The sequence below is a fragment of the Struthio camelus genome, chromosome 1 (genome assembly GCF_040807025.1).
Source record: "Struthio camelus isolate bStrCam1 chromosome 1, bStrCam1.hap1, whole genome shotgun sequence".
Classification (NCBI taxonomy): domain Eukaryota; kingdom Metazoa; phylum Chordata; class Aves; order Struthioniformes; family Struthionidae; genus Struthio; species Struthio camelus.
The window spans coordinates 23,391,623-23,408,745 of record NC_090942.1 but is presented as its reverse complement, the minus strand read 5'-3'; the positions used below and the strand labels follow the sequence as shown (position 1 = coordinate 23,408,745).

Sequence of the window (17,123 nt, the reverse complement as noted above, 5' to 3'; positions counted from 1 at the left end):
AAGCTATTTCACAAGTCAGAAAGAAAATGAGATTTGTGCTTCAGAAGAGCTACCCAACAGATTTCACCTCGTGAAAGATTTAAAAAAATTAACCGATAATGTGACAACTGCTAATTATCATGCCACATCCCTAAGCAGAAATACACTACCCATGTACACTTCCTAAGCGGGGCAAAAAACCTTTGTAACTGCTTACCTATACGGACGCAAAACTGGAGATCCCTTAGCAGAAAGCCTACCTTTGAAACAGGAGTAACTTCACCTTCAAGTATTTCAGATGCAAACTGAATGTTAACCCAGAACAGACAGTAGAAACCACAAGAATTAGCTGAGACATCAACTCTACCACTGCTCCTGCATTTTAAATTTCCTAATCTTAATCCACAGGCATTCAGGGATATCAGTTAAATTGCACTTACATGAATAACTTGATTTATTTCTTTCTTTACAGAGAAATAAACAATGATTATGGCAGCTCTTTTCTTATATTCCAACTGTATAAAGAAGAAAGTTTAGAAGGACACCATCACAACTTGCAATGCAAAACTAAGTAATCCAATTTTCTTATTTAAAAAAAACACGGTCAATCTACTTCAATTCTAATATTCAATTTTGTTTCTAAGAGGACCTTAAAAACAAGCTTTGCTTAGCTCAGAAGAAGATACCTTTACAAGTGACAAAAAGTTAATATCAACATGGATTTCTTAAAAATATAGCAAGGGGCAACCATCAATGTGGAGAAGTGTTCACTCCACCAGTGCCAAACTTTTCGTAATAAAAACACATTTATTACAACAGCATATTACAAGCAACTAGTTTCAGTGATCAAGGAATAAAATTTTACAGAAATGCAAACATTGTAGTTGCCAGTTGTGAACTGACAAACATTCCACGTTTATAAACGCCACATCTTTTCATTTAAGCACACTTACAAGTAATTTCCAGTCTGCTTTATTTTCCACCAATACAGTACATTTATCCAAACAAAAGCATGTACATTCAGTATAAAACATTTTGAGCAACAGTTACAGTCCAGTTCTCATTCACAGTATTTTTAGTGCAATGCACTAACAGGGCCAAGTACTTCTCTATCCATAAAAGTATTTTTACTCCTGATCTTGTGATCAACATTTTTAGATATATTTTATACAAAAAGTATATATGAACACGAGGCACCTCCCTAAGTAAGGGAGTGAACCTATATAAAAAAAACACGGTATTTCTTTTGATGTACAGTACCTTTCAAATTGTAGCAATTTGACACAAATCACTAAACAAAATATTTTCTAAAAAGTAAAAAAACAACCCCCCAAGCCACTGATGCATGACATCTGCCAAGAATTTCATAATGGTAGGCATGCAACTGTTTTACTAAAATCCTGATTAAAAGACAAAAAAGGGATCTAAAACAATTTCAAAGTTATACAAAGTCAAGTGCTACCTACAGTGGTCATTTATGATCTTGAGAGAAAAAGTATTTTGAGTTTCTCCCAAACTAGCCTCCCTTTTTATTAATATTTAATGAAATAAGCTAACATTATAAGTGGTTGTGCACAGATTGTCTGTCTATAATACATCAGCAAATATTCACTACCTTCATATTCACATTAGTGTGTTGATCTTTCAAAAAATAAACTGAAAAAATAAACTGCAACTATCATTAAAGTGCTTGTGTATAATTTTTTTAAAAAAAATTAAAGAATAGAGGAATGTAGATATTCTTGTAAACTTCCTAGATGTTTACAAAGTTGTCCTATGAACCGCATATGGAAACAAAAATGGAAATCTTTGAATCAACTTTAGTACAGTGAAATTCAGAATGCCTCGAAACTGGGAAAATTAGTCAGTAAGAACAAACGGATGTTATGGCAAACACTACACAATTCAACCAATATGCACTAGATTGTTTGCTCTTATACATTCACTGTAATAAATTTAAAACAGTACATAACACAACATTTGCCCAAGTAGGATATCATAAAAAAGTTAGAGCTGTTCATCAGTTAGCGGTATTATGGAGGGTCAGTATGTATGATGAAGCTCTCTGAAGATGAATTTACTAAATAAGAAATTAAAGGCTTCTTCCAAAGCTGCTGTTTGTTAAGTTGCCTCTGTTTTTTTTTTTTTTTTAAAAGTTCAGAAAGTTCATTCTGTACTGTGCCAAACCTCAACTGCATAGAGATAAGTAGAGTTAACTGCTAAGCTAGAAGCACAGGTGCATTTCAACTCAACTACTTCAAAGTATTTGGGGAGGAGGCATTGTCCTACAACACGCCGTCAGAATGGTTATTAATTTAGGAACAAAAACAACAGTTTATGAAAATATTTCCTCCTTTTAGTACCATTATCAAGACATTAGTGGTTCCAACACCAAATTAAAGTCTTTTCACTCAAATGAGCTCCAAACTTTCCGAACATCACTTGAACCTATCTGAGGAGAAACGGGAATAAATTAATACTCTGAGTTTACCAATCTAATTCTGTTTCAAGTTATACAACATAAATAACTTATATGTGAGGTTATTCTTTTAATTCATGATCAAAATACAAAACTCACTTTTCCTCTTAAATTCAGCATAATTCAGGGTCCAGCTCAGCTTATTTTTAAAGTTCTATCCCCTTCAGCCAAGACTTGTTACCAAGGCACTAAAGTACTACATTACATCTCAAAATAGCTAGGTGGTAATTCACTACAAAAGCTGAACCCAAACCGAATTATCTTCTAGAAAACAACACTTCAGAGTTGAAATATAGAACAAGGCACATATACTTGGTTTCTTTTCACCAAATATGTTATAAGAATATTTCTGAGTAAGAATGATGAAAACTCTTAGCAGTATCACTAACGTCTCCATCATAAATTTTTGTACAATAACCAGACCTTCAGGGAGCAATCAGTCATTCTGAACTACAAAATGACTACTTACTTTCCTTTTTAAAAAAAGGTCCTTGTAAAAAAAATAGACTATTTTTAACATGAAGGGTATGGAAAATAGTCACTGTAAATACAGCTCATCTAAGTGTAAAAAATTCCCAGAATACCACATTAGCAGAAGTTTAGAAAGTTCTGGGCCAAACTTTTACATATATTTAGCCTTAACATAAAAATTCTTCCTGAGGCTCAAATACTTTAAAAAATACGTGATCACATCTTATGTTTACATACGCAAACACTGAAAGAATCAAGCCCTAAATTTAATGAATTTAAAGGTGTTCACTGGCACCTAACTCAAACTGATTTAAAATTAAAGCAATTAAGCATCCAAATTATGTTCAAAAATCCATTCTATGTCCTTCTGTTAACAGGACATAGGCATACATTAGGATAAAAAAATTAATGCAAGAATGGATAACTTCGGTATGTTCATAGAGATTTTTTGCAGGCAACCACTCTTACTATAGTACCTTTAGAACTTCTGCAACTGGGTTACAGAGACGTTCATTAACAGTGCTCAAATCAGATAAAAGCACTGCTAATTTTACTATATTAGGAATGTATAATATTAGTTTGATTACAATAGATGACTGAGATCAATTTTAAAAGAGTTTACTTGGGACAGCTTAACTCTATTCTATTTCAACTTCCTACAAAGGCAAATTTAGAAAATAACTCCTTTCCAAAACACTAAAAACAGAATTTAAGAAATAAACTCGACATCTACCTTAGTACTTAAGCTGCTAAGCCATTAAATCTATGGAAAAGTATGCTTTCAGCAATAAATCAACAGCTATCAATCAATAGCACATGAAAGGCAGTATTTTTTTCTTAAAAAAAAAAAAAAAAAAGACAAAACACTATTTTTTCCTCACCAGACAACAGCTTTAGATCTTGTACTTCTGCCTTTGGTTTTATTCTCTTCAGGAGAATGAGATGCATTTGCCTTGTGGGTTTTCTTATGATGCTCTAGAAAAGTCTTTCTGGCAAATGCTTTCCCACATTTATTGCATCGGTGAAGAGAAAAGTTTTTTGTTACTTTTACTTCAATGCCAACATCAGCTCCTTCATACTTTTTATTGGGAGAATTAGAAGTGACATCCTGTTTTGAACCAATCTGTTTTGTTTCATCCCTCTGAGGGCCTCTTTTTGTCACCTTATTTAGAACAAGATCAATTGGCTTTTTTATTGCTCTAATTTCTAAACTTGCAGTTATTTTCCCAAGGTAGCGTGGTGACTTTTTATGAACTACAGTTATATGCCTTATCACATCCCGCTTGCGACGTGTTTCATAAGAGCAGAGTGGACACCTGTAGTATTTAACATAAATGTTATTTCCGTCTGTGTGCAATTCAATGTGTTTTGTCAAGTTCTGTTTAGAAGTAAATTGGCGTTTACAGAGTTTACAGTAAAGCTGCTTGAAGTCAAAGCCAGCTGAAAGTTTTGGCTTCCTGGTTTTTTGCTGGCCACCTGCAGCAGATGCATTGGTTGATTTAGAGGTTGATTTAGTGGTTGATTTAGAGTTTGATTTAGTGGTTGATTTAGAGGTTGATTTAGGGTTTTCAGGGTCCTGTTTAACTTTAGTTTTCTGTACTGACGGAGTGCTCTTTTTCTCATTTGAATGATTTGTTCCTTTTAATTCATTCTGCGGAGAAAGGCCAATGGAAGGGGGTGAGGGTTCTACACAGTCTGCTGGTTCAACTTTTACTTTTATTTCTGTGCCATTGGCAGTATTGTTGGGTCCTTTCTCTCTTTTAGAGTTCTTTCCAGAAAGGGTTATCTTGTGAACAATTTGCATGTGCCTTTTAAGCATTATTTGTGAACTATATTTTCTCTTGCACAGAAGGCATTTGCATGCAGTTAAATTGTATTCAGCCTTTGAAGATGACTTTTGTTTTCGGGTCTTAAAAGATTTTTTAGCTGAAACTGTATCCAAGAACAAAGGTTGCCCCGGCTTTGTAGCTATATCAGGAGTAATGGAATCCCTTCTTAATCCTCTATGAACTTCATCAAAATGCCTCCTTACATTGGCTTTTGTAGCAAATGATTTATAACATACAGGACAACTTCTACCTAATGTTACAAGAACATTTTTATTTCTTCCTTTAGTTGAGCACTGATTTGGTTTCTTTTTTGTTTCTATGTACTTCTTTAGCTCTTCCATCTTTTTTTTGTGTACTTTTCTAATGTGCCGGCGTACACTGCGTCTGGAATGAAATTCCTTCCTACAAAGGCAACAAATCAACTGGTGGCCAAAATCAGAATTATCTGAAGAGTCCAACTCAGGAAGAACTGCTGGAGGCTGTTCTTCAGAAGTAGGTATCACCTTGTTTACAACAGGATCAGCAGGAGGTAATTCCAAAGTTTCCCCAACTGGAGTTGGGGCTGGAGCTGAAACAGTCTTGGGTTGCTCAGTGCTGGGTTCCTGTACTTGTACTGGAGCTTGATCAGGGCTATTACTAATTTCTGTGTTCTCATCTGGGCTATCAGTCCTTGATACATATTGAAATACCGCATTTTGATTAGTTTCTATAGGTTCTAATTTAATTACATATTCTTGCTTGTCTACTCGTGGATAGATTGCTTCCAGGAGATCACTTATGGCTTGGCTTTGTTTATCATTTATATCTGGGAGGTCTGTACAGGAAAAAAAAAAAAAAAAAGGAGGGATTTTTAAATAAACTGATAATCCCAAATTTAAATTTTTTCAGATTGGAAAGGGTCTTTTCACTGTCAATTCACCATCATATTTGCAGAAATCATGCATTTTTACTATTTTTGTAGTATTTTTCTAGTTACAGGTTGAAGAAGTATTGCTTAATCTAACAACTGAACCACTACTTCAAATAGGACTTACTTTGACTAGTGAAGCAATTTTTAATCACACCAGTATGTGTACTTTTTAGTAAAAGCTAACTCAAGAAGTACATCCTTGTAGCATTCTAGTGTCAAAGCCACCTAGAGCAAAACTTGATTTGCCTTGAATTCAACTGTTTTCTAAAAATCCACACCAGCTGCCGAGAAATAAGGACATAAGACTGAGCTTGTTCTTCAGGTGGGCAGCTAAGCCTTAAGAATCATTAGAAAATGAGTTTCCTACTACTGCAGACAGGTGTTCTCAATAAAGGAACCTGTTGCTGGAAATAAACTCTTCTCTGTCAACGCTGAAGTAACTGACCTTTAAGGAAGAGGGCGCAAGACCCATGTAACCTGAATACTGCATGAAGATATAAGTAGATAAAAGAGAATTTAACTTCTAGGGAAGGGAAAGCTTTTAGTAAAAATGAGTTACTGGCACTGTTAGTATAGATAATAAGGACAGAAAAAAAAAAATCTATATTATCTAAAAGAATTGTACCAATTTCTCAAAACAATGAAAACTGATCCAAAGTAGTTATTTTAAGAAATAACGACTTCACTGGGCTTCACCAAAGGTTTATCCTGTATTCTGTTCCAATAATGAGTTAGAGCAGACTTGAAAAATAAGACAGACAGATACAATAACCCTTCTTGTTTGCCTGATCCCAGAAAACATTGGTTGGGGACTTCTCAAGTGAAGTTGGCCTGTAAAATACTGTTTTAATAGACCTATTCTCCACAAACTTTTTCAAATGCTTTTTGAACCCCTTTATGTTCTTGGCTGCCACAATGATGTTATGCGCATTTATTTTTGTCAAAAGTACTTTCATACTGTCTGCTGTCTGGTAATTTTTTTGCATACCCTAGTGCTTTTGCATTATGAAATATGAATACATGATTGCTCTCATTTCCTTTCATGCCATTCCTATGATTTTACAATCCTCACTAATATCTTCTCAGTTTTTACATTCCAAATTTGTTCAGTGATCTAGTTCCCAGCACAGTGCCCCAAGCATGTGCACAGGCACAACTGAGAAACCAGTACAGTACAGCAGAACAGTGAGGCACTGAGGTGATACTGTTCAAACTTATCCACAATGATTTGAATATCTCATTCCTGACTAATTAAAAGTGCATACTTACTTAGGGTTGTTTCTTCCACACCCCCAACAAGTACATGAAAAAGAGTATCAGTAAAAGAAATTGGCTGTTCTGTTGCTCAGAACAGTTCTTTTGATACTGGATAATTAACATCTTTTGCAATCAGCTTCAGACAGAGTTATCTATAGAGTATCAGTAATTTATAGATAGATAGAATAAATGTATCTATAATTTTTTACCAAGTGGTCCCTCCCTTCTTATACCTCTTTTTCAGATCATGTAATGACTACACTGGACAGAAAACATCTCAAAAGAGATCCTCAGGGAACAGCAGTTTTCCACCACGGGGACAGCAGAACTTTTATTCCTACCTCTTGTTCACTATCTTTTAACTCTGTTCATTGAAAAAACCTTGCATTTTATTCCATAATCTTCATACTCAAAATTACATAAAACCAGTCTTCACATAGTTTTTATTGCGAGTATCTAGTATTCTCTTCACCTGCACCCTAGTCAACAATGAAACGCAAAAGCTAACAGACCAATTAAATGATGGCTAGAATGCCAGGAGCTGGACTGGAGATCTTAATATTCAGAGCAGTTTTATTTTGCTTAGAAATGCGTGCATCTAAGTCAGATGCACTTACGATCTTGCTTTAAGAAAACAGCTCATCCCTCTTAACAGAGGAGCTCTGACTGCGCAACTGGCCAAGCACACTAATCTAAGGGGGGAGTCACTACTAGTCTTTTCACTTTCCTCTCCTTCTTCTTTATGACACTTGCTAACACAAGGCTGGAAAAGAATCATCTAAATAAATCCCTGTAGGTTCCTAACTTTTGAAATACTGAGGCGGGAAGGCATTATTCAAGAAAAAATCCTCATCGCACCTACGATAATCCAGTCAAGAAGGGATCAAGATAATCAGAAAGTTCTGCAAAACATTTTTCTGAATGTTGGCACACTTTCAAATTAATCAGCCTTTCACAGACAAAGATTAACAAAAGGTCATCACTAGAAATAAGGAGGCTTTAACATATGTCGTTTTCCATAAAAATACACTTATGTAAAATTTTCCCCTTAATCTAAATTACTTAATAATAACAAAAAAGTCAAATTTCTAGAAAGAAGGAAGGGGGCTAGATAAAATTACATACAGGGCTCAAGAATATCTTAATGCAGGGTCAGGCGAGGTGAGAAGGTGGGAAAGAGAGAGTATTATTGAAGCACCAATCCTTTCAGAAAAGGGCCACATTTTACTATGTGCTTCATAATGAGTTAAGACTGAAGAATTTCATCCATGATACTGAGCCCTTCCCAAGTACAGGACAGAGTGATGCAGATTCATCCAAGTGATTTTACAGGATCCAGCTGGAGTCCAGCAGAGCTATGCTGATCTAGAACTAAAAAACCTTGTTAGATCCAAGCTTTTCTTTGAGAATCAGTTTCCCAGCCCTTTGGCATACTTTTCAATATTTTTCATAATAGAGAGGGAAAACAAAACAAAGGAAAAGAGGCAAAAGAAATAAAAAGGGTTGCCAGTGACAGCCCTCATTAAGAGGTTGGATCTACAGACCAGCTACCAAATTATGACACTAACATGGGTCCTGGTTGCTACTGCCATATTGAAGTCCATGCTTCACCTTCTTTACAAGCATAAGGGAGATCTACATACACTACCATCAACATTTAATTCTGCTTCATTTTTTTTGCATCTTGTTTCTGCTCTGTTTTTATAAATGGTACAGAAAGGTAAGTCTCTCAATTTTAGATAGATTTATTAAATATTTCAATGAGCAAAACTTACTGTCATCCATCTGGAGGCTTGGAGGACAATAGAACTTTTTATGAGTAATTAAATTTGGTAATCCTCTGAAGAGACTCCGGCACAATTTACATTCAAAAATGGTATCAACATCTTTTAACAATATATGTTTAAGTTGTTTAGTTCCTGTAACAAAAGAGATAGTACACTTAAAGTAGGTTTTCTGTTCATCTGCTAGATCACATCATCTCATGAAAGCAGAAACATTTTAAAACATGACATTACCACAACATTTTATCTTGTGTTAACTCGACTTCATTGTACTTTACTAAATATACTCTGAGTTTCACTATGAAAACAAGCCTAGGTTTTAAAAAAAAGAAAAACAAAAAAAAAAAAAAATCAAGGATTATACACATTACAGTTAACAGCGAATGAATGATGACATGATCAAAATCAACAGCTAACATTAGTATGACAGTTCGTACTACAGTATCTGGTTGCTGCAATACGATTGCTTAATAGGAAAGAATAGTCATGCATGCATTTTAAGAAAAAATGCCGCAGAACTATTTAAATTTCTCCAGTGATGCTAAGAAAGTAAGGTGCATATAGCTATTTTATGTAAAAGTAGCACCAGAAGAAAGAAAAAGCTACAGAGCATGCAATAAATGTACAGAGAATAAATAATGTGTCAAGATTAATGTTATTGCATGCAAGTGTCCCACCCAAGATCAAGATGATTGTGCTTATTAAGAAAGGAGAACTGGAGACATATTTTCAGTCTAATACAAGGAAAATACAAACAAATTGAGTTGGAAAATTTTCTGTCAGAAAATAGGTACTATGACAAAACTTGCAGGTTTTCAAGGTCATAGATTGTATATTTCAAAAAAAATAAAAAATAAACCCTCACAAAGATGCAGTTTGATCTGGCATTGTTAGTGTATTCCAGCTCCCGTCTTGCTTAATCAACTAAAAGACCAGAGTTAAAATTACGTTTCAAACCCATTCCTTCATTTTACATCATGCTAAAACTATGAATGTAATGCCTACAGTTATTAGCAACAGATCACTAAATCATGGATATTTGCCTACTCCAAACTGGAAGGAAACACTAGCTGACCAAAATCAGTGAATTTCTCTGTCTTACTTTTATTTTATTTAATGGGATAAGTCAAAAATAGTCAAATGAGCAGAAATATAAAGAAACTGGTCCAAGAATAAATAATATCACAATCAGAAAACTATGAATTAGAAAAACAACATTCAAATACTCTTAAGTTGAAATAGAGTAAGAAGTCCAAATGTTCTGGCATCATGCAGACACTCCTGATAAGAATTCCTTTTAAAGATCAAACTCTGAATCGCATTACAGAATTATTTCAGAGAACAAACTTTTCCAAATACTAATAGATTTCACAATACCTAATAGTTTTGCAATATAAATGGTCCTTACCACAGTAACATTTCCTCAAATGCTAGTAACCTCACTTTCACCTGACCTCTGTTTTACAGGCAACACAGATTACTGGACTGATATATATAAAGAGTTCCCCCCAAATTAAGCTGTTTACTCAGATCTTACGAATCCAAGTGTGAATTGCATAAAAAGAAAATCACAGAAGAAAATCCAGCTGAACAAAACTAACGATGCCCTACGTAGACAAAATCCCAGTAAGTAACTAAATTACACTCAAATAAAAAGTCCTCATATTTGCTGACGGTACACAAGATAAACCAAAATTTGGCCAGTGCTGCTGACAGATGTCGTAATTACAAACCCCTCCCCCAACTAAAGAGAAATAATTGTCTAATTCACAAATGCTGCTTTCCTCCCTCCAGGGACACACAAGTCTACTGATACCTCATTCTCTCTGCTATTATGCTGATAGCATACATGGGTTAAGTCTCCTTTCAGCTGAAGATTTAAATGTTTTTGTCTAATCCAAATTACTGAGCTTAGGAGTTACTGGTTGAGATTCAATGGCTCATGACATACAGGAGGTCAAACTAGATGATATGGTAGTGGTCCCTCTGGCTTCAAACCTTTTCCAACTATGAAACTTGTCGTAAGAGCTAAAAAAAATTGGTCCTTGTGAATGAAATTGTAAAGCTTTGGAGATCTCTGGAAGTAAAAGACATTTAAAACATCTACTGCTCTTGCGGACCTAACACACAGAGAAAGAAGTAAGTATCTCCTTATACTTCACCAACAGCAGGTTGCAGCAACCAGCAGTCAGTTTTCCCACCAGCAGATACTGTCTCCAGCTTACTAAAACCATCTCTATTTTGTAGTTACATCTACCTGGGGCAAGTGATACTTTGTCAAATCCTGTTAGTATTTGTAAATGATGAAGCTAAAATAATATGGTCACAGGAAATTGGTACAGAACATCAGCTATTACAAGTACTTCTCTGGAAAAATTACTGAAGTGTATGCCTTTGGCCAGCAACTGCGTATTTAAAAAAATTTCAGCTGTCTTTTTTATACAGTAACATTATATGCTATAGCAAAATTACAGAATTCTGTATTATATTATTACTTAAAATATTCTGTGGTGTAATAATATTCTATAATATATTATTATTTATATTAGTAAGCACTTTCTAATAATGTTAAATTCAAACTATGAAGAACACTCTGGTTTTAATCTCTATTTCTTTAAAAGTTTGCCAGAAGAATCAAAGTAGTTTCTTTCCATAATGAAATGCTGCTTGTTCAAAAGTAACTAGTAAAATCTTGGCCCTAGTCCTTCTACTTCCTGTCCAACTTCCCTGGTGCAGATGAATGAAGAGGGTAAAGTAAAATATCAGTTTATCACACAACAATCTGGAGGACAATCTGGAAATGGCCTGGAGACAGATTACTTGCAACTAATTCACGTTATTATCAATACAGATTCCATTAACCTGCTTCAAGTGAAAGAAGCCTGCCACATGTACTTGAGGCCTTAGGCAACTTCATCCAAACACCCTCGCTTCTTATAAAAAAAGTCACTAACGACGGATCTCACATCCAGTGTTCCTTCTTGTATTAAGTTATTTAAATGCAAGTGGAGAACAAACTGACTACTGTGCCACCCTACAAGACTCAGCCCAGGCACACATCCTGACACACACAAACGATGATTTATATATAAAACGCGTATTTCTTAGGAATAACAGTTCTATGTGGAAAAATCTAGAACACATATTCATATAAAGACTCACTTTAATTTTTGCAATAACGTCTGTGTTCTTCTATTAAAGGTTGTAAAAATAAAAATGTTTATTTTGTCACATTAGAAGCACAGAATCAGGTAGAAAACATTAAGGGTCTTCTATCGTCTTTGGCTTGCTCACCCAAACATTGAATTGTTACTCTTAGGTTCATTGCTATGTATTGCAACTGCAGAGAACAATCGAATAACATCTTACAAGTAATGTGATATAGCAAGACAACTACCTATGCAAGAGTTTGAGGCAAACACTGAATTTTCTCAACCTTTTAGAGTTTTAGGATAAACTCATTAACAGTATCAGGAGGGATGAAAAAGCAGAATATAAAGCTATTCTTTTAAGTTTTAGACAAATGACTATACAGCAGAAACTGTCTTCACTACTTTATATGAAAACCCTTAAAAGAAGGAACAGCACTCAATATCAAAAACCTATATATATTTTGCACCTATGTAGAAAGTTGCTTTTTTTTTTTAAATATACTGAATATATATAACTCTTAAAGCAAGGTAGTAAGTTTTTAAAAAGTCAGACATGCCTGACATGGCACGACGTGACAAGTCATACCTGATCGAAAACACTCAATGATTTGTTGAATTCCAGATTTTGATGTTTGCAGTGGCTGCTGTAATAATGGAGGATCACCAGGTTCCAATATATGCACTAAAATACATGAAAGATAACAAAACATGAGAAAAAACTTAGATGATTTCTATTAAGTTACAGATTTTCTGTACATACAATAAGCTTGCTAAAAAGAAAGACCAAGAACTACAGTAAAGGTTGTGTTACTCAAAAAACTTCATCAACACGGAATGAGAAAACATTAGATGAACTGATGAATTTTCCAGCTATGTTATCTTTTGACAGTGTCCTGTGATTTTGATTATTTAAAGGAAATATGTATTCAAAACTATGTCTATCAAACACAAGCACATAAATACACAAAACAAATTGACTCATCAGCAGTTTGTATCAATTATAATATATATTACAATGGAATGCTATTAATTTATATATGGATAAGTACTGCATAGCAGAATAACTAATAATTATCTTGATCAATAAATGTTTTAGTTGCAATAGACTTTGCAGTGATTGTAATGTGAGATGAAATTTAGGAAAAAAGGTATTACCTCAGCAATTTGCTTGAACCAAAAGTACTTCTTGCTAAAAATATTGTAATAGCGGTTTGTAGTACATACTATTCGTTATGCTTGTGTTTTGTTCTGATCATCGCTACTTTTGGATCTGAATTCAGTGCTAGGTATTGACAATATCGGGATCACACAGATACACTGTGAAGATGTACGGAATTTGGTAGCTCTATTTCGTAGATACGTTTTTTGTAGGTATGTTTCTTTGAATGACAGGAGTCAAGTAGGCGGATTTGGGGAATTACTTTAATTGATACAAACTTCGCATGAGTCAATTTGTTTTGCAACCACTAGAACCACATTCAGGAAGTACTTTTGGTTCAAGTAAATTGCTGAGGTAATACCTTTTTTCCTAAATTTCATTAAGCCTTACAATTATTGTAAGATCTATTGTAACTAAAAGATAATTATTAGTTGTTCCAATATGCAGTATTTATCCCTACAGAAATTAATAGCACTCCACTGCTATATACGCATAAGGCAATGAAGCTTTCCCCAGAGGGAAAACCACATTTAAATTAATAGGAGCAATTATTCAGGCACGTGTTTGAAAATCATTAGTCAGGTCATCTTGTTAACTTCCTATTGGCAAAAAAATTAGTTTTGTAGTTCATGAACTGGCTGCCAGCTTAACCATTTGGTTGATTTTTAATCCCACTGTAAAATTTCCACTTCAAAAGAAAGTACTGAGCATCTCTAAAAAATTATTTTTAATAAAGAGCTGTAGAGACATAGAAGCACACTATCTACAGACACAAAGAGCAAATAGATTAAACACATTTTGATAGGAAAGCTGTTCTAAAAGATGGGAGATTATAAATAAATTAAAGCTGAAAAGAACATCAGGAAGAAAGTCTAAGAAAACAACAATAGACAGACCACTCCACCTAACTATGCTGGTCCCATAATATACTATTATATGGACGAACACATAACAACCATTACAAATCAGGTAATCGTTTGGTGATCTCTAACACAATGACATATTGTATTCTACTAGCCTATTCCCCATTCTTCAAAATAGTATATTTTGGTCTGTATACTGCCTAACATGCATGTGCAACACCCACTGACATCCAGAGGAGTAGTGACATGTGTGAAGCAGACATAATACATGATCTGTATTTGTAAGACAAGTATTTTAGCCTACCTTTTAAATACATTAGAACAACTCAAAAACATTTAAACGCAAATAAATGGTTCTACTAGCTGAATAAAATCTGTTCTCAGACTGCATTGATTTAAAGGCATATTATCAAAGTTGCCAGGCCTACACTTTCCTCTACTAATTCCAAAAACTGACGCCTTTCTTCTCAAAACACAAATACAAGCATCTAAACAACAAACTCAACAACAAGGCAACAAGAGAGAAGAAACAACAGGAAAGGAATCAAATTTCCTTTGGGGTTACCTATTATAACAGTAGGCAAAAAAATGACAAAAAGACTAGAAAGATGGCTGACCCTTCACGGTATACATTATACTCTCACAGATGACATCTTCCATGTCAAACTGAAGTGAAATGCAAATAGTGGTCTTAGGACTTCAGTTTTGGGGGTTTTTTTCCCCCTTGTGAGCAAGACCTTTGAGTTCATCAGTACTTACTAGAAGAGGAGACATAAATTAAAAACATAAACAATGAATGAAACAGATTGCAGAAGCTGACATATTACAAAAACTTCAGAGAATCACACGTTTTGGAAGCACAAGTGCCGGTTGCTTTTATGTAACCTTTCGCCTTCCTCTGCTCACTGTATTCCTTCTCTTCATCTCGGGGCTCAGGGATTATTACACATCCTCCAGAAACTGAGAAACTATAGTCTTGAAATAATTTAATATGATAGTTTTTAAATATCCTAGATCTATTTCCCAATGAACGTCACGATTTCTTTTTACATCCAAAACTTTCACTAAAGGTGCACATCTGTAACGGCACAGCAGTACCCGAGGGCTGTTGAAGGCGGCAGTAAATTAAGACAAGCAAGGCACTGCACTCCACCGTACGCACCACTGTACCTGCTTCACAGCATCCATGGTGATGGTGGTCAGTCTGACAACACTTGTCCCTTAGAGGCATTTTCTGCACGCACGACCTACTTTCCTTCTACATCCAGCAGCAAGTTTCTGTTAAAAAAAAAAAAAAAAAAAGCGAATTAACTGTCATCTTCGCAGACCAGCGGGCTTACACCGCGCCGGGCCCGCGCGCCCCCTTCCTAAGCGGCCCCCGCGGCAGCGGGCCGGCAGTCACCGCCACCCTCCGCGCAGCAGAAAGTCCCTTTTGTTTACCCCACGTCCGCGGCGCCCTCTGCCACGGCCCCGCGCCGAGGCGGCCCCCCCGGCCCGCCGCCGCGGGCCCCCCCCCGCCGCCGCCCGGCCCCGGCCCCGGCCCCGCGCTCCCGCCCGCCCGCCGCCGGCTCCTCGGCGCGCTCCCCACCTGCGCGCCGGCCCGCCGAGGCGAGCCCGCGGCCCAGCGGCGGGGCACACCCCTCGCCCTCCCGCCTGCCGCCGCCGCCGCCCGGCTCCGCGGTGGCAGCCGCGGCTCCCGCCGCCCCGCGTCCCCCACCCCCTCCTCCCGCCCCGCAGCCCCGCTCGCCGCCGCGGGGACGGCGTCCGCCCGCTCCCGCGAAGGGAGGGAAAAAGTCGCGCCGCGCCGCAGCCCAGCCCAGCGCAGCCCGCCCGGGCAGCGGGCTCGGCGCTCACCGCGCTGCGCGGGCGCCGCCGCCCTCGCGGAGGAGCCGCCGCCGCCGCCGCCTGCGCCGGGCGCGCCAGCCGCGGCGCCACGCGCCCCGGCAGCGGCGGGCGGGGGCGCGAGGCGGCAGGTGACAGCGGCGGCGCGGGGGGCGGGGAGGGAGGCGCGGGCGGGACGCCGCGGGACCGCCGCCGCCGCGCTAGCCCCTACCTGGGAGAGGAAGGGTGCTTTTTTTTCCCCCCCTCCCCGAATAAAACTTTATTTTCCCGTGTCCCGCCAGAGCGGCGGCCGCTGACCCCGGAGCCGGATGGGCACAGGGGCAGGAAGTGACTGCGGCCGAGGCGGCGAGGGGCCGCGCAGTGCGCAGGCGCCTCGCCCGCCGCTCCCCCGCCGCCGCTGCCGCCCCCGCCCCCGCCGCGCAGGTGCCGGGCGGCGGCACGCGGCGTGGCCCCGGGGCGCCCCGCTGCCGCCGTCGCCGCCGCCGCCGCCGTCGCGCGCGGGGCAGCAGCGCCGCCGCCCGGTGCCGCGCGCGCGCCGCGGGGCGGGTTGCGCGCGCCGGCTGCGGGACCGCCGCGGCGGATCGGATCGGATCGGCCCGGCCCGGCCCGCGCGCGCCCTCGCCTGCCTCGGCGTTTCTGCCCCGTCGGAGCCTGGCCTGCCCCTCCTGCAGCTAAGAGCCGGTTGCCCTAGTAAATGCACCGTGAAAAGGAGCAGAGCAGCGTTTTCAGCAAAAAGGTGCCTTTTCTGAGAGAGGCGCCAGCGATGCGTATTGCGGAAATCAGCCAGAGGACTTTGGTGCGCTCTAACAGGTGGCTGGGAAGCTGGCATCTCGGGATGTGTTTCCACAAGGTGACTACTTAATAATAGGCTGTGTTGGTGCGCTGTTGTTAACTGCTCGGAGTAGCGAAAACCTAGCATTCGGTTTTTGCCAAAGAAAAAAGCACGAATAAATCCTCGCCCACTTACAGAAAAGCTTCCAGCGTTTCAGGGAATGCTTTTGCAAGAAAATGCAAGGAGTGAACACGTCATTTCAGAAAAACAATGCTAAGACTGATGGTACTAAGATGGAAGTGATCTCTCCAGCTTTAACTTACGACAGTATCCCTCAGTTCTTAATGGAGAGAGGATTCATGGTTTCAGACAAAGTTCAAAGTCGAATCTACTGTCTGTGTTAGAGTAAAATGGCTTCCTAGTACTGTTTTTCAAATCAGACATTGAGTATTTTTACCATCTCTGACCATCAACTTGTAAGCCAGCCATACAGTCTTTTAAAATAAGGATTTTGGTATTTCACCAGTAATCTTCTGTTCCCAAACCAGCAGGAGGCCAAGTTTAAACTACATAAATTCCATCTGAGTTTTCATTAATGAGTTTTAGGCATCGTAAGTTCAAACAGC

The 17,123-nt window shown here is 38.4% G+C and overlaps 1 protein-coding gene across 5 annotated transcripts; it reads right to left on the bottom strand.

The window, feature by feature from the left end:
* Positions 1–935: 935 nt before the first annotated feature.
* ZNF800 (zinc finger protein 800) lies at positions 936–16,084 on the bottom strand. Of its 5 annotated transcripts, none has more exons than XM_068931726.1 (6): positions 15,937–16,084; positions 15,054–15,161; positions 12,448–12,543; positions 8,701–8,844; positions 3,811–5,572; positions 936–2,431 (listed from the first exon to the last, which is right to left on the bottom strand). In XM_068931726.1, coding segments are annotated over exons 2-6 (2,064 nt in total). In that variant the 5' UTR covers positions 15,115–15,161; positions 15,937–16,084; the 3' UTR covers positions 936–2,430. The 5 variants fall into 5 exon arrangements, with proteins under 5 accessions (XP_068787827.1, XP_068787798.1, XP_068787804.1 ...); XM_068931697.1 differs by having other exon boundaries at positions 936–2,427; XM_068931703.1 differs by lacking the exon at positions 15,937–16,084 and adding an exon at positions 15,738–15,805 and having other exon boundaries at positions 936–2,427.
* Positions 16,085–17,123: the final 1,039 nt, after the last annotated feature.

Coding starts and splice junctions, on each gene's coding strand:
- ZNF800 (XM_068931697.1), bottom strand. CDS start 15,114: ATGCCTCTAAGGGACAAGTGTTGTCAGACTGACCACCATCACCATGGA. Junction 12,544..15,053: donor CCATGGATGCTGTGAAGCAG/GTACAGTGGTGC, acceptor CATGTATTTTAG/TGCATATATTGGAACCTGGT. Junction 8,845..12,447: donor CATTGAGTGTTTTCGATCAG/GTATGACTTGTC, acceptor CTTTTGTTACAG/GAACTAAACAACTTAAACAT.